The sequence below is a fragment of the Sceloporus occidentalis genome, unplaced genomic scaffold (assembly GCF_023333645.1).
Source record: "Sceloporus occidentalis isolate IW3139 unplaced genomic scaffold, rSceOcc1.0.p SCAF_22, whole genome shotgun sequence".
NCBI lineage: Eukaryota > Metazoa > Chordata > Lepidosauria > Squamata > Phrynosomatidae > Sceloporus > Sceloporus occidentalis.
In genome coordinates, this window is record NW_028317002.1 from 6,735,648 (window position 1) to 6,752,217 (window position 16,570).

At 35.9% G+C, this 16,570-nt stretch overlaps 1 protein-coding gene across 1 annotated transcript in view; it reads left to right on the plus strand.

Annotated features, from left to right (window-relative positions):
- The window catches only part of LOC149300930 (polypeptide N-acetylgalactosaminyltransferase 17-like), a 169,075-nt gene that overhangs the window by 150,592 nt on the left and 1,913 nt on the right, over positions 1 to 16,570 (plus strand). The window contains exons 7-9 of the mRNA XM_089484554.1: positions 8,847 to 9,032; positions 10,734 to 10,871; positions 14,320 to 14,415. Coding sequence (XP_089340680.1) covers positions 8,847 to 9,032; positions 10,734 to 10,871; positions 14,320 to 14,415 — 420 coding nt within the window. The remainder of the gene's footprint in view (positions 1 to 8,846; positions 9,033 to 10,733; positions 10,872 to 14,319; positions 14,416 to 16,570) is intronic.

A 16,570-nucleotide genomic window follows, 5' to 3' on the forward strand; every position in this document is an offset into this window, starting at 1 on the left:
GACAAGGCTCTACCAAGAACTTTTATATGACTTTGTGACCTATTGATACCTTTTTGTGTACTTGGTTAAGTATTTAGTAGAAGAATGATGCATTTTAGTTACACAATTTAGTGAGAGTATTGTGTGACTCGGATTTAAGACACCTGGACCTCTGGTAAAACAAGGTTACAAGCAATGCCGAGCCTAGTGTCACTGATGCCTGGGTGCAAAAATCTTTTGGTGCCCCCTCAGGTGACAATATTGCTAACTCTTCCCAATAAAAAACATAATCCCTTTAACCACACCCATTTTCTACTCCACCTCTTTGGGCACCCCGACTTCAAGATGTCACATGCCACTCACCAGTTTTGTCCCCAAACAGCTTTTCTGTGTTGTTTTGGGTCCAAACAGGTCATCAGTGATACCTTTGCCCCCCAAACAGCATTACACTCAATGTGTTAGTGACATCAGTCGCTCTGACTTTAAAGAAGCAATTGAGCGACAGAGGAAAAGCTGTAGCTAACTTTTTTTGTGCCCCCCACTATATCTGTACAGAGGTTATTATTATTTTCAATTTTGGCTGTGGTTTTGTTGAATAAACCATGGCACGGTGTAATGGGTCATCTGTTGTAGTTCATCTGAGGTTCTATTTACCAAATTTTTAGACGTGCGAAGGAACAAATCTGCAAAACCATAGAATTCAAAGAGGGTGTAATTTCTTTTTCACACGACTGTACCCGTAAAACTGTGAATACATATTTTTTTTTATTTATTATAAAAAATAATGTCATATATGTTGTCCCCCCAAAAAAACATATATAGTTTGTGAGAGTACACTAAATGAGACAGGGAGAAATAGCGGTTGAAGAATGACATAGCAAAAACACAAAAAACACTATGGTACTATAGTGTAAAAATAGCCCTGGTTCTTAAGAGGTTAAGAAAGCAAGTCTTCCCAAAAACCCTAAATAACTAAAAGGCATAAGGATTATACCTCTATTCCACCCTATATGTGGTGTGGTACGGACATAATAAAAAAAATCCCTTTAAGGGATGAACTCCAACTGTAATCCTCACTGCTACACACTGAAGCAATGGATCTCGACTGTGATTGTATTCTTAGCACCAGACCTCTAGATGACCTTGACTCATGTATTTGTATCATCACTTCAACTATTGTACTCTATGTAGGTCTATAGAGCTATGCTATTTGCAGCTGGTGCCGAATGCTGTGGAAAAGTTATTGACACAAAAAACATGTTCCCTATAAAACAGTGCATGTTCCACAGCCTGATCATACTCTCATGCAAAGCTCTGCATGATCAAGAAACAATTTATGCATTTTCTTTGTCCAAGCATTATTTGCCCTGAGAGCTATTGGGGGAAATGTATTTGCATTTACCAGGATCTCTGTCTACATTTCAGAACCAAGTTTTCAGTTGAGTAGAACTAATATTCCAGACCAACATCCAAGAGCAGTTAAATAAGCCTGTTCTATGTACATTAACGCATACGTTAGATTCTTGGCCAGGGAAGAATTTAGTTAACTTGACCCCTCACCCCCAACATTTGTAAAACTGACTCTTGGGAGAGTAATATAAGTAAGTATATGCTACAACATCCCACTAGGCATTTTTGTTGTCTTCAGTCCTGTTTGCTAGATGCATATCCTGTAGTGCATGCATTGAAATAGAAGTCTTGTTTCATGTTTCAGAATGCAATGTGCACTTGAATATCAGGGTCACCTAAAGTTTACCAGTGCCATGAATGATTGAAATGATTATAGTGGTAGAGAAGACACCAATGCAGTGTAATCACCAAACAACAAAGTAATTTGTCCAGTTTAATCAAGTACCAGGCCAGCGCTGTGTGCAGAACACTGAAAAGAAAAGCACTGTGATTACCTAGAATAAATGGTGCTTTATGTTATTCTCATAATGAGGGATTCCATGTTTTAGTCATATTTATATGCAATTATGGATTGATCACTTTTAAACAGACGTAGACGAACCATACCGTATTTGCTTGACTATAAGACGACCCTGATTATAAGATGACCCCCCTAAAATTTGAATATTAATTTAGGAAAAAAAGAAAAAGCCTGAATATAAGACTACCCTATAGGAAAAAAGTTTTACTAGTAAATATTAATTCACATGTAAACTATTTTGTCATATTTAATGAAAACAATGATTGAGAAAGATAAATTGTTAATTGTTTTTATTTCCTTTTATTTGCCAACCTGCCCTCCCCAATTATGCACATCTGACCCCAGTTATGCACATCTGCCCCCAGGCTTGCCATCCTACCCACTCTGCCCCCAGATATGCTTTATACCCCCTATATGCCACTCTGCCCCGGACTTACCAGTGCATCCCCAGACTTGCCTTGTGCTCCAGACCAGTTTTCTAGTGGGGACAGCCGGTGGACGTCTTGGCGATATGCGAAGACCACCTCTGCTGCTGCTGCCCGGCACTTCAGCCGGGGCTTCTTTGACGGAGGGCCGTAAGGTCATGTCACACTGTGCTGGGCAGGAGTGGAGGTTGTTTATACGTATCGCGCAGATGTCCACTGGCTGACAGAGAGGAGGATGCAGGTCCCCTGCAGCGCTGCAGAGGATCTGGATCTTAGTCTTAGAGTGAGACCTCTATTTGAGGTTAGATTATAAAACAAGCTTGAATATAAGATGAGGGGTATTTTTCAGAGCATTTGCTTTTATTCGAGCAAATATGGTATCAAACATTTATTTGATTTATTGTTGTTAATTGGACACTTTCATTGAAATACAACCAAATGATAACTGGATATATCTATTTTACACACCCTTCATTTAAAAATAATAGGTTTTAAGGAATTTATGTAAAGAGGTGTTTGTAAAGACTGACCAGATGGCTCCTCTACGTGGGGATTCTTATTGAAAATGCTATATATATATATATATATATATATATACTGCAATATCAGTCCTTTTCTTGCATAATACACTTTTTATAAGTGCTCTTGGTTAAATGAACCATTTGATCAGTAGTATCCTTATTTATTTATTCTTTGCGTCAGTGAAATGTGCAAGAAACATCTTTGTATGTGAAATGGTGCAATCAAAAGTTGTTCTGGGACTAATTTTCTTGTTTAGTTACCGTTTTAGTCTTCTTTTGTATATTGCAATTTAGTTTTGTTTGTCTTGGCTTATAAAAATGTATTTTTTCCAAACCATTTCTATTCATTCTGAGATATAATTCTAGATTTCAAAATATGCTAGCACCCACACAACATTTTGCTAAAGGCCATGACAACTATCAAAATACGTACGTTACCATGCATGTCTGAAAATAGAAGCAGCTCATCATCTACTGCTTATTTTGCCAAGCATTTAAATAACAAAAATATGAAGAACAATCCTATGAAACATTTTCTACACAAAAATTTCTACACAATCTATTCCCAATAATATAAATTGTAATTTAGGACCTATAACATACCTTATGAATTCATAGGAAACTGTATTTGTCTTCGGAGTTCTGAGATTATTATAACAAACATGTCCATTTTAATTTACATTTTTGTAAAACTGTCTTACCTTTTTAACTATCCACATCAACTAAATACTTCTTGTTTCATTTTGTACCCTTAGGCTTTATTGGATCAGTTTAGATGTGTTTTTTTAGAGCTGTATACATTTTCAGTAGCCTACCTACAATAGGTATGAATACATTAGAAAAGGTCATGTAAAATTTAGTCTAAGTAAGTGGTAGGGACTGGGTGGACATATCGATGCCATAAGAAAGAGACTGCATATTCCATTTATAAAATTGGTAAGTTACAGTTTGTATGTGTTCCTTGGACTGATGGCCTGGAGGTCCCCTCTGCTCCTTATGAGAGAGTCCAAATGCAAATCAGTAAGTTCCCTGCTCTGTTTGTATGTTATTGTAGTGCTGCAGTAAAATGTGTTCCTTTAATATGTTTTGTAATCTGTAGACAGTTTAGCTTTTGGTAAATAATACCCTTCTGGTAAAATATTTTTCTCCTGAGAAGTTATTTTATATTCTCAGCATTTAGACCATAGATAATTCTGCGGGACCATCTCTATCGGTAAGACCTTACTCTGTTTCATCGATGGCTTCCCTTTTTGCTACGCAGATCAATTAATGCCAAATGAGTTGGTATTATTACTGAAAATTGTAGTTTACCTGGGAATAGGAAAGTTTTTGATGTTATATTACATTATTCACTATTTGCATTCCTTGACAAAACATTAAAGCTTCCATGATTATAAGCCACTTATGTGCTGCTAGCATTGTGATTTTGAAGCTTTAAAAAAAAAACCCTATACTTGTATAATGTAAATTCATATTTCTAACCGCGAAACTGGTGTACCTTCTATTTAATGTTGTAGCTGGTAGTAAACTTTGATTGGTTTCACTCAGATTTTCTCATAAGTCGAAAATGATACAGAATTAAAGACTAGATTTGGTATCTAGCTGTTTTCTCAACTTCCCAAGGCCACAAAAAATATCACTTATAATAAGGTAGAAGTAAGGACACTGCACAAAATGAATTTTACAGGGATTTTGTTCTGCGGCACGAATTAAAGTATAAATTCCAGCTGTGACATCTTTAGAGAGCAAGAATCGCAGCAACTAACAATAAACTGCAGTACCCTGACATATGTAGGTCTGTGTGGTTAATATTCTTTGTGCAACAGAGACTTCCTATGGTGCACTAAGACTGAGAATAGTAACTTGAACATCTTTTATAAAATATAGATTGCAAGGTGGCTTTTTCAAATTTCAAGAGCGCTTATGTGAAAAACTACTGTTACAGATTTCAAAAGCTGTTCTTTAGGTTAGATTTTATGGTTGTTTATTAATCATGCTTTTCAAATATATGGATCAATTAATCACTATGTGCTTGTTTAACGTAAAGATTAACTCCATGCCCACGTGTGTGTGTGTGGGTGTGTTGGATGTGAGTATTAAATTGTATGATGAATTTTAATGTAGTGTTTGCATTGTACATCAAATGTGCCCTTGTAGGATGCAAGTTCTAATACACAAAGCCCCTTTAGGGATCTATAATCAGCAGTAAACCATGGCATCAGGAAAAACAGATGATATCATTTAATAATGTGGGGAATTCCAGGACAGTGCTGAATTTTAGAATAATGCAGGTAAATGTGATCATGGGTAAACTAGGCAAGCAAGAGTATTCTTGTTCACTTTACTTGATTAGCAAAGCATATGCATTGGTTGGCTTGCACTTTATATCCTCTCTCTCTGCCCTTTGTGCAACTTTTAAAGGACACTACATTTTAGCTAAATGAAACCTTTGCTAATGTATACCACTTTATTAAGAGATTACAAGCATTCTCCCTTGGCAATATGTTTACATCCAGTAAAAGGCAGTGGTTACTGGTATAACATCCGTCTGTATCCCTGGAGATTGTGCAATTTTACAACATTAGGTGATAACATTTTAAACCAACAGTACTCACTGAATCTGCTCTTTTAAAACTAAATGCTGTAGGTAGCAGAATTATGAGGTCTACTAATTACTATCTTGTGCTATGCACAGATGGTAGGAGTATGTGTTCACACAATTAAAATGTGCTCGCCCCTACATTGTGGACTAAATATATCAAAGACTCATTAGTGTCATATACAAAATCTGTAATAATTATTAGGATGCTAAAACCAGTCTTCAATATTTTTTAATCCTTAATTAATTTTAAGATTCTATATAAAATTAGTGTGGGTCCATAAATTGTTTCCACCAAGCAACAAGATGAAGTGCCAAAAGTATGCTCTATGACCAAAAGTATGTGGACCCCCTCGTATTTATTAAGTTTAGGCGTTTCAGCCATAACCATTGCTAACAGATGTATAAAATGAAGCAAATGTGCATGCCATCTCCATAGACAAACATTAGCAATAGAATGGGTCGTACTGAAGAGCTCAGTGACTTTAAATGTGGCATTTGGATGTCACTTTTTCCGAAAGTCAGTTCCTGAAATTTCTACCCTGCTAGATCTGCCCTAGTCCACTGCAAGTGTTATTACTTTGAAGTGGAACCTTCTAGGAGTAACAACAATTCAGCCACAAAGTGGAAGATGATGCTCACTTACAGAACAGGGCCTCTGAGTGCTGAAGCACGCAGCATGTAAAAGTTGCCATTCTTCTGTAACATCACTCACTACAGAGTTTCAAACTGGTAGCTTCATGAAACTGACTGGCAAAGCAACTGCACGCAATGCATAATGCCGAGACTCGGGTAGAGTGGTGTGAAGCACTGTGCCATTGGACTCTGGAGCTGTGGAAACGTCCTCAAGGATGATGGTTGGAGGAGGAGGGATAATGGTCTGGGACTGTTTCTCAGTGTTTGTATTGCAAGCCAGGCCTTTGGTCCAACATCGGAAGCTGACCTCACAAATGCTGTTTTGGCTGAATGGACACAAATGCCAACAGATGTACTACAAAATATTGTGAAAAGCCTTCCCATAAGAGTGGAGGCTGTTTTAGGGGAGTGACTTTTTCCATGGTTTTGGAATGGGATATTCAACACACTCATGTAGTTGTGATAGCCACATATATTGTGTTTTACAAAAGCATTTTACTATAAAACAGCTCAAATGTAGTTATTCTCTTGACAAAAATGCTTAAAGGTTTATCCTTTTGTGTCCCTGGCCCAACATTATTTATTCAATTGCAGCTTCCTAAAGTGAAATCACCATGAAGTTTAAACTACTAAGGCTACATTCTAAATAACTTGTCTTCCTAATAATGTACAAGCACTGAACTGAATTACAGCTATTTATCTGACCTGCGACTGGTCTAGTTTTAAAAACAATTACATTTTAACATTGTGACATTTAACAGTTTGCCTCTTCCTGGATAATGTCTTTGAGCAGCAGAGATCTGAATGCTTTGTGGTTAGACACTCATAAGTCATTTGGTGACATTAAGTATCAAGAGAATAGGTCAAATGGTTTATCAGTTTTACCACTGCGCCCTGAAAATTCATCTTTTTAGTCTGCATCTTGATTACTTCCGCTGCTGAAAAGTTTTACTGTGGTATTTTTTTTTATCATTTAAAGGTAATAGCTTGATAAACACATACTTAAAGAGTATTACACACATTCAAAACTTGCTCTTCCATACGTGTTTAATATTTTGAATATTGTTTTTCTGAACACCAGAAATTAAACTTAGTAATGCTAAGTTATCAAAGCATTTATCTCATGATTAATTCTTAAATAGATAAATTTTTGTGCAAGTTCTATCGACTGGGAGATCCATTAAGTGTTTCTTCACATCTTGGCAGAAGCTTGAGTCCATGAATATTTCATACTATGATAGTAAATATGTTAACTATGCTCTTTTTAGTTATTTCTGATTCTTGTTTTCCCTGGTGAGTTCTAGTTATATATCTGAGATGTCCCCAGTTTTAGATACTTCCTACCTGGCCTTGTTTACCATAAACAAGCTTGCATTGCCTTCAAAGCATTGTAAGATCTTGTAAAACTATTAGAGCCATTACACTGCAGATGCCCATACCATCAAAACAAAAAAGTATTTGTTGATAAATGGCAGCTAAAGTGACTCCCATGAAACATGGCGAACCCAAACAAGCACAATTTGCCATTACTGACATGTAAATGTATAAAACCTTAAATGTATAACCTTATAAAACATAAAGACAAAGGCTTCTTTACTGTATATTGTCTTTTATTTTACATTAAGGAAAAAAACCTTGGCAATATTGTCATTTGCATGAAAATGCAACCTGAAAAGTAGAAGCATAGAATCTCATAATTAACATTCTGCAGAGCAAGGATGCGTTTATAGAAAGGAACGATAATGTAAAAAAAAACTAAAAAAACCCAAAACAAGTATCTTTAAAACACATTTTTAGGTTGTTATGATAAATAAGTATAGTTATGCTAATGACTGTAATGTTGTAGCTCTCCCTTTAAGTGTAACAGTAAGTCATGACTATCACAACTACCTGCTAATAGAATTTTTATAACCATGGAATTTATAAACGAAACACAAAACAAATCCGTGGAAAACTACAATAACTGAAAGCTTCAAAAAAGCATAGAGTCTTATATTAATATTTTAACATAATCAATAAAATGAAACTAAACAAACTAGCCATGAGACCAAACAGGGGTAGAATCGACTATTCTCAGCAGGTTTATTTGGTATTTTGCCACATGTATTCACTATAAATACAGAAGGAAATTACTCCATGAAAGTCAACGTGGCTGTCCCTGTTAATAAATATATTTGCACGTTTCCCTGACAAGGATATAAAGCTGTTCTTTTTTTTGTACTAAATTTTTTGGAAGTTAGGCGGTATCTATTATTTTGGTCTTTTCTGAATTAATTAGAAACTTGTCATTGTATATTCCATTGAATGAATTGCATGGTTACCTGGCTGGCATTGAACATTTCTGTTTTAAAGTCTTCTTTGAGAATTCATACAGTCACTTACCTGTTGTTTTTGTATTTAATGTCCTTATTCAAAACTGTGAATACTTGTTTTGTTTGAAAATGCAAAAAAAAAATTGAAATAATGTGACCTTTTTATATTCTCAGAATATAAAGGACAATGAAACATATTTTTTTTGTCCCTCTTTACATATTTGATAAGGTCATCATGAACCAAAATATTATGTTTGCATGAGCTACCTGGTATCTATACTTGAATCTGTGTTTCACAGACATATTAATAAATACATCATTATAGATGTAATATCCATGTTTAAGAAATGGCTTGTATTTGAATTGATAAAATAAATTTTAAAAAAATAAATAAATAAATACATCATTATATAGTTTTATCTTTATTATTTTATTTTGCTCTAGGTGTGGTTGTGTGGTGGAAGCATGGAGGTCCTCCCGTGTTCAAGAGTTGCTCACATAGAACGCAAACGAAAACCGTACAATAATAATATTGATTTTTACACTAAGAGAAATGCATTGCGAGTAGCTGAGGTTTGGATGGACGATTACAAATCTCATGTTTATATTGCTTGGAATTTACCATTAGAGGTACAGTATAATGCATTATATTTCAATTCACATGTATTCTGTTTTCTGGTCTTCATCCATTAAAAAAAGAACAACATACCATTTTAAATAAAAATATTTCTAGGTTGAACTTGTTTCTATAAATCTAAAAAAAAGCAACCCTCTACCTCTTTGTTGAGACTTTATTATGTCTAAGCATGTTTTAATCAATGTTGTTATTATTAAATAGTGAGCTTTAGGTGTGAAAATATATTTTCCTCTATGTCACTGGAATACAGTAATGAAGAACTGAATTAGATTAATATTTTATGTCTTAAGTTTTTTATATTTAGTTTTGCCCTGAAGGTTATACTTATGCTTGCTTATATTTGTCTTGTAAATCATTAACTTTACTTAACTGCTACTATGTGGCAGTGACTGACTTCAGAAAGTATTTGAATATTACATACCATACCACAGATCACATCTTGTGGTCTTCCTCTGCAACAGTTAGGGTTTCAACCGTTTCCTCAAAAAAAATTACCGGACATATTCAACAAATTCCGTTTCCTGCCCTTTCGGAAATGGGGCTCGTTTTATATTCAGAAATGAAATGTGTTATCCCTCAGTCCTGTCTGTGCACCATGCACTCTCCCTTTGCCTTGTTTCTCCTCCCTCCCCTCCTGCTCACCTACCTTTTCCAGCCGTTTTCTGGTCTCCTCTGATCTCTCTCTGCAGAAGTGAAGACTATGCTGACAGGAGAAGTGGGAATAGCGAGTAAGGAGGGGGAGGAGAGGGTCAGTATGTGAGATGAGATATGCTGCAGAGAAGAAAACAGAAGAAAGGGGAGGTGTGGTAGTGCACTTAGTGCCTGCAATAGAAGCTGCCCTAAATATAATATAACCCTTGCTTGTCTGTGGAGGTAAATTCTGACAGACACTGAAATCATAAATTGTCTTTTGCATATTAATTATGCACCCCCTGTGATTCTTACTTTTATTTAATGTAATAAAATAAAGTTCTACTTAATGTAAGCAAGACTTACTTTACTGAGGGGTAGTGGATATGGGAAACAGGCTCCCAGCAAAAGAAGCTTGAGGTCTACAGAACCCCTGAAATGTTTACTTTTATTTAACTAAAGGCTTTGCTGTATTTGCCAATACTTAATAAGCAGCACCAGTTATGTTTATTTGACCCACTTTGAACTTTAACCACATTTTGTGGGAATGCTGCCAAAAATGCTAATCACAGCTTGTGTAAACCTTCCTGACTGCCCTTCTTGGCAACGTCCCAGAAAACATGTGAAATGTGCATTTTACCCTTCTAACAGTACAGGAGCTAACATTATCTTTAACTGGCAGTGTGAATGGACGCTGCTCGTGCCCATACTGTCAAAGGAAAGAAAGTGAGGGAAGTAATCTAATGTATGGCAAGAAATTGTTCACTGAAAGCTTAAGATGACAACTGTACAAACTTTACTACCATTTTAACTTTTGGTTGGTAAAATGTAATTTTTCTGACAGGTATTCTCCTCTCTCCCCTCCTCCATTCTCTCCTCTCTCTCCTTCTCATCTCTCTCCTCTCTCTCTCTCTCTCTCTCTCTCTCTCATATATACTGTATATATACTTTTTGTTGTAGAAGGTTTTGCTATATGAAAAGTACCAACATATTCTGAAGGATAAGGACTTCATTTTATAATTATACATATCTACATTCTTATGGCTGCTTTTTTGTTTTTTTAGAATCCAGGAATCGACATTGGCGATATATCAGAAAGAATAGCTTTAAGAAAAAGCTTAAAGTGCAAGAACTTCCAGTGGTACTTAGACAATGTTTATCCAGAAATGAGACGATACAATAACACCATTGCATACGGAGAGGTGATTAATTGTGTAAAAATATAGTATAAGTAAAGTCAATGAATACTCAAGAAAGCAAAGTCTCAAAGCCCTTGCAAGACCTGTTTAAAGCACTTACAATGTAATTTCCAGTTTCCATTGCTAATATCCATACCTGGGACCCCCCCCAGGTTTGAACTAGAGTCTCCAGATAAAGTGCTGCTTCCCTTCAACTCTGGATTATTTATGATGTTTGATCATGCCCACTCCCACCCCTACATGTGGCTGTCCACTGGCTATCCCTACCGTTCAATGAATCAACACCTCCAGAAGAGGGAGAGCTCTGAATAGCTACTAGCTAATGTGGTTTAACAAAAGCAATAGATGTTGCTCGCCCAGTGTGCGAGCAATACAGAGGTAAGCTCCCACTGAGGTAAGAGGCAAGCTGCGGAAGTGGTTCCAGGGGTCACCCAGGCCCCCTATAGTGGTGGACCCAGTTGCTGTTGAGCCCCCTGCGACTGTTGTTGTTGGAGGCTCAAGGGGCAGCTGCTATGCACCCCCTAAAAACAACTGGGCACTTTTGCCCCACAATACAATAAAGGCAAAAGGGTCAATTGTGCATGTTATTCTTGTGGTTTTTTTTCTTTTCAAAGCAATTGTGATATTAAAATACATAAAGCAATCTTCAAAGTTATGCACCAAGGTCATAAATGGTCATTATATTTTTTTAGATCTGAGCAAAAAATGTCCTAAAAATATTTTAATGGCCCTTGCAAGAGAGTTTTAACAAACAGAGGATTCATGTTGCAAGTTGGAGACATAAGTAGTACAATAAATGCCCAATTATATGATGCTAATAAGAAATGCAGTCAAAGACAGTACAGAGCACAAAATCTATCATTAATGCTTTTGGTTAGCAAGGAAACTTTACATAAAAATAGCAATGCTAAGTACAACCCGTGTGCCTCCTTTCTGTTCACTGTTCAACTGCTCCTATCTTACAGGAGCCAACTGTGTCCATACCACTATGTCAGATGCTCACTGCATTTTGTATACAGTTTACTCCTATACGGACAAAAACTGGCTGAACTGTGAACTGAAAGGTAAATGTTAGCATTAAAGGGGATTTAGCTTCATCTATTAAAAGAACAATTGTGCAAAACATTTTTACCCCTTTGTGACCAAATGGACGTACCAGTATGTCCTTAAAAGCTGTGCCTAAATGCCCATTAGGACCTTCCGATACGTCCTGACTATTTTGCAGCAACATGAATCTAGGCTAGGGGTCGCCAGTAGGTTACTCACGCTTCTGCTATTTCTGAACAACTCCTATGATGTTCACGAAGGGTTTGGCTGGATTAGGGTGGCTAAGGACCATGGCACCTGTAATTTGCAACAGCTGGCAAGCTAGCCACTTTGTACTCCTTTTATGGACAAATTTAGCACTTCAATGTAAGTGGTGCTGGTAAGTTGATTTGTAAATTATCATGGAGATATACAGAATGTGATTTGAATGAGCATGTTTTTAATGATTCCATTTCAGATGATTTTTATAACAACATTAAGATCGAGCTTTCCATAAAGCTATATAACTTTGTTCGTAGTTAAAATTCTGCTTGATGTACTCTGCTGTTATCAACGTATCCATAATTATTCCTTTTTATGGCTGCTATGGGTATGCTTTACTTTGCAGACCATATACTGTGTAGCATATTTCAAACTCTAAAAGCATAACGCAGCTTTTTTGATTAATTTTATTAGAGAATAATTATTTTTAACATGTATATTTTGGTAATTTTCTAACCTTTAAATTGTCTGAAACAGTGATTGATAATCTTAGGTGAGATTATGCTAATTTTTATGTAACATTAGAACATTTGTTTTACCTTGTAACTGTTTACCATATCAAATTCATAAAAACTCCTTTAAGCACTTTTACATTGAACTTTAGGAAGACAATCATCAATGTGTAACATCGAACATTTCTGCTAAAGCCAATCACAAGCACGGATTGGCTGTAGCAGTTATCACATGCGTGGAAGTGCTTACAAGAACTGCCTTTGCCTCTGTTATCTCTCTTTCTCACTGTTATTAATAGCGGCAAAGAGACAGAAAACAGTAAGTAACAGTGATTCCCTAGGGGCCAAGACCCAGGTTTAAAAAAGTATTTCTAGGGGGTTTTTATCTAGAATTTTAATTCATATATGGTAGTTAGTGGGAAATTAGATAAGGTTATATTTAGTGTTAGGTAGGGGTTAAAACATTTTTTAAAAATGCTAAAAAAAACCATTTATATAAGTGAAAATTATGCACGTAGACAACCTCTGCTGCCGGCACTTCTATGGTGGAGCACCGGTAGGTTATGTCACCATAGAAGCACCTGCTGCTGGAGAAGAGGATCCAGGTCCCCTGCAGCGCTGCAACTTAAAGTGGGGGATAAAGTGCCGCCTATATTCGGGCAAATACGGTAATTTGTATGGGTTCACTAAATGAGAAAGAAGGATATAATGTTTAAAGAAAGACTGTAAAAAAAAAAACACCAAAATTTGTCTGATCCTTTAGCGTAAAAAAGCCCTGGTCATTAAGTGACTGTGTCTTTGTGTCTGTCTCTAATTAAACAGTAGAGCTGCTATCAAAAATAAAAAGAGTGAAAATCTTATAACACTAAACAACACTGCTCAAACTTCCCAAGTGATTAAAAAAGAAAAACATTGAGGCTACTGTAAATTTTAGAATTCCTGTGTCATTTGTACTCCTTTCCTGGAACTGTAAATATAATCATGGGTAGGAAGAGAGCTACAACATCTATAAAGACATCAATGACCCTATGAGAACGTTCAGGTATAAAATGTCTCGTGTTCTGTTGAAAACAAATTATTTCCACAACACCTTTGAACGTACCTTTGCCATGCCTTTTTCATGGTGAAATGTTACTGTTGACAATTTTATGGAGAGAATCCAGCACAAGATTTTGCTATTATATAAATTGTTTTTGTTTCAATACAAATGTACAACTCACAATTATGTTTTAAACTGTGCTAACAAAAACATATGTACGATTTCTGAGAACTACTCAGTTCTATAATATCTATTTTCAGATTATTTACAATAAAACTCATTATCAAAAACATTCACTAAAACAATTTCCACAAATCTTCATTGTACATTTTTAACTTTTGGTAATCACAACAGCATCCTTTGTTTTTTCTTTTTTTTTTACAATAACCAATAATTTAGATTATACTTTTTATGAAAATATATATTTGTTTTATTCTAATGTATTTTATCTGTGTCATGCTTGGGTCTTTTTTTAGTCTCTCAACATTGTAATACCTTTCAAAAAATAACACATAATAAAATAATATCTGACATCAGACCACTTCTAATACACTTACCGGTCCAATATTTAAAGAGAAATGGTCAAAATTAAAAGCTTTAAATGCAACCCTATTTTATAATAACCCGTAAACCAATGTACATGTTTTCACAGCTCCGGAACAACAAAGCAAAGGATGTTTGTCTAGACCAAGGTCCACAGGAAAATCATACAGCAATAATGTACCCATGTCATGGCTGGGGGCCTCAGGTTTGTATTTTTCTATTTGTTTTATGGTTCACAGTTCATCAGTTCTAATCACATATAGACCATTATTAAGATTTACGCAACTGAACAGTAATAGACTTGGTAATTCTAAAATAATGAGCTTGTGGTGACTGCATAGCTGAGGGGCTTGTTTATCAAGTACAAGCATTCATAAAACCACTCAAGTGGCATTAGATCTGCCTTCTTATCATCAAATCTCATTACCAAGGCCCATCTGCAGTGGATTCATTAGTTCTTTAAAAAAAATATAATGCAGTGTCCGAAACCGTCTAAACTCTAAAAAGCTTTTTTACTTAAGCTTTTACGACCACAGCAGTATCCTCTTCATAAAAATTTGTAAGAAATAACTTGAAAGTGTCATCATACTGCAGTATGGAATGTAAGTAACATTAATATACCACTAGTGACTGCATTTAGTATCATATAACTGCCATTCTAGCTAATCTTATAATTACTGTGGATACAAAAAAATTGTAAGCTTTATGAATGCTACATGCATCGTTTGAGTCAGTGATGCACCTTTAAGATTCTGGATGAAGTAAATAACATGACTCGGTAACTTCATAGGTTGCAATTTTGTATTAGGAGAACAAATGAGGGAGTTGGGTTTATGATCAATTTCTCCATGAAAACATGATACGGTAACTCTGTGATGGTGACATAGATAAGAAAATGATCATATATCACAAAGTGCCATCATAATATTTGAAAGTAAGTGAGCTATAATGATAATAATAGTAATTTACATTAGACTGGTTGTAGGTATAAGTTCTGCAGAACTGACAAAGAATGACTAAATGCCTGGGTGCCAAATGAAAAATGATTGACGCAACTGGATACATTAAGAGGTTGCAGAGGAAAGAGTTCCTTTTAACCCTGCGTGTTGTTCTGTTAGTTCTTGAAAGTGTACTGGTTTTGGAAGGCGCTGTAATAGGACATGTAGTTGTAAGGGATATTGTAACCAACAACATTGTATCCTTCTATATTGCTTGAAATAAATACCACATACTCAAATTTGGAATAAACAGGCCGTGTACTTTTATTTAGCTTAATAAACATCACATACTTTAAAGAAACTCTTGGCCCAAACCCAGAGTCTCACCTCCAAATAACTTAACCCAATAAAACATATATACCAAGCCATCCGGCCTAAAAGCCAGAAGGCATACACCATTACACTAGTCCATCCCAAGAAGGGACAACTTTTACCCCGATAAAAGCACACAACAAATTGCAAAACATTATATTCTTAAAAAAAAAGAAAAAAAAAAAGGGGGGGTGGGAGCTTTTCAAGAAGAAGTTCCATATTCCACCCGCGGCTCTCCTGCACAGCCGAACAATACCAGCCTTTTCAAAGGCGGCAAACCATTTAGCGGCTCGCGCACCTCCAGAAATTTCTAAGTTATATAACCAAGCCTATTTTTTTTTTTTAAACCAACTCACTGAACTTTTGAACCCTGCCTATTAAACATAGCTGGCCTTTAGTTGAACCCAACCTCCTATCCCCACAACTACATGCCGCCCAGCGCTATTTAGGCGGCAGGGCTCTTCAAAATTAAGCTTCTATTGGATTTAATCTTGCAAAGGAAAATAAGGATACAAACAGGAAAACAAAATGTTAGATGAGCATGAACAGGGAATTCTAAGGAGTTTTACACCAGTCAAGTTCTTGTTGAACAGAAATTATTTAGTTATATTAGGGCAATAAAAAGTGATACTCAAATATTGAACATGTATCATCTTATGTTGGTTGGTGTCAACTCAGTATGTCTTGTTCTGTATGAATGTGAGCCTCACCCAAATCCCACATGATGGCTCAAATTCCCATTACTTTTTGGCTTGCTCTGGACGATTCTGTTCCCAAATTAAAATGTCTATTTCATCACATATTTACATGTAATGTAAACATGTGTGTATTTGGAGAACATTTGCATTACCCCTGAGTTAATCCTTATATGAATTCATTAATTCCTACCTTAATTGTTCTTACTTTTTCTTCAAATTCAGATATTTGGGTTATTATTATACCTGGGAACTCTCCGTATTTGACCTGGAGAACTCCGGGTGAGGCACAGCTTCTCCGGGTCAACACCCGAATCCTTCGGGTTGTGGGAGCTGGGTCTTGACACGCCCCACT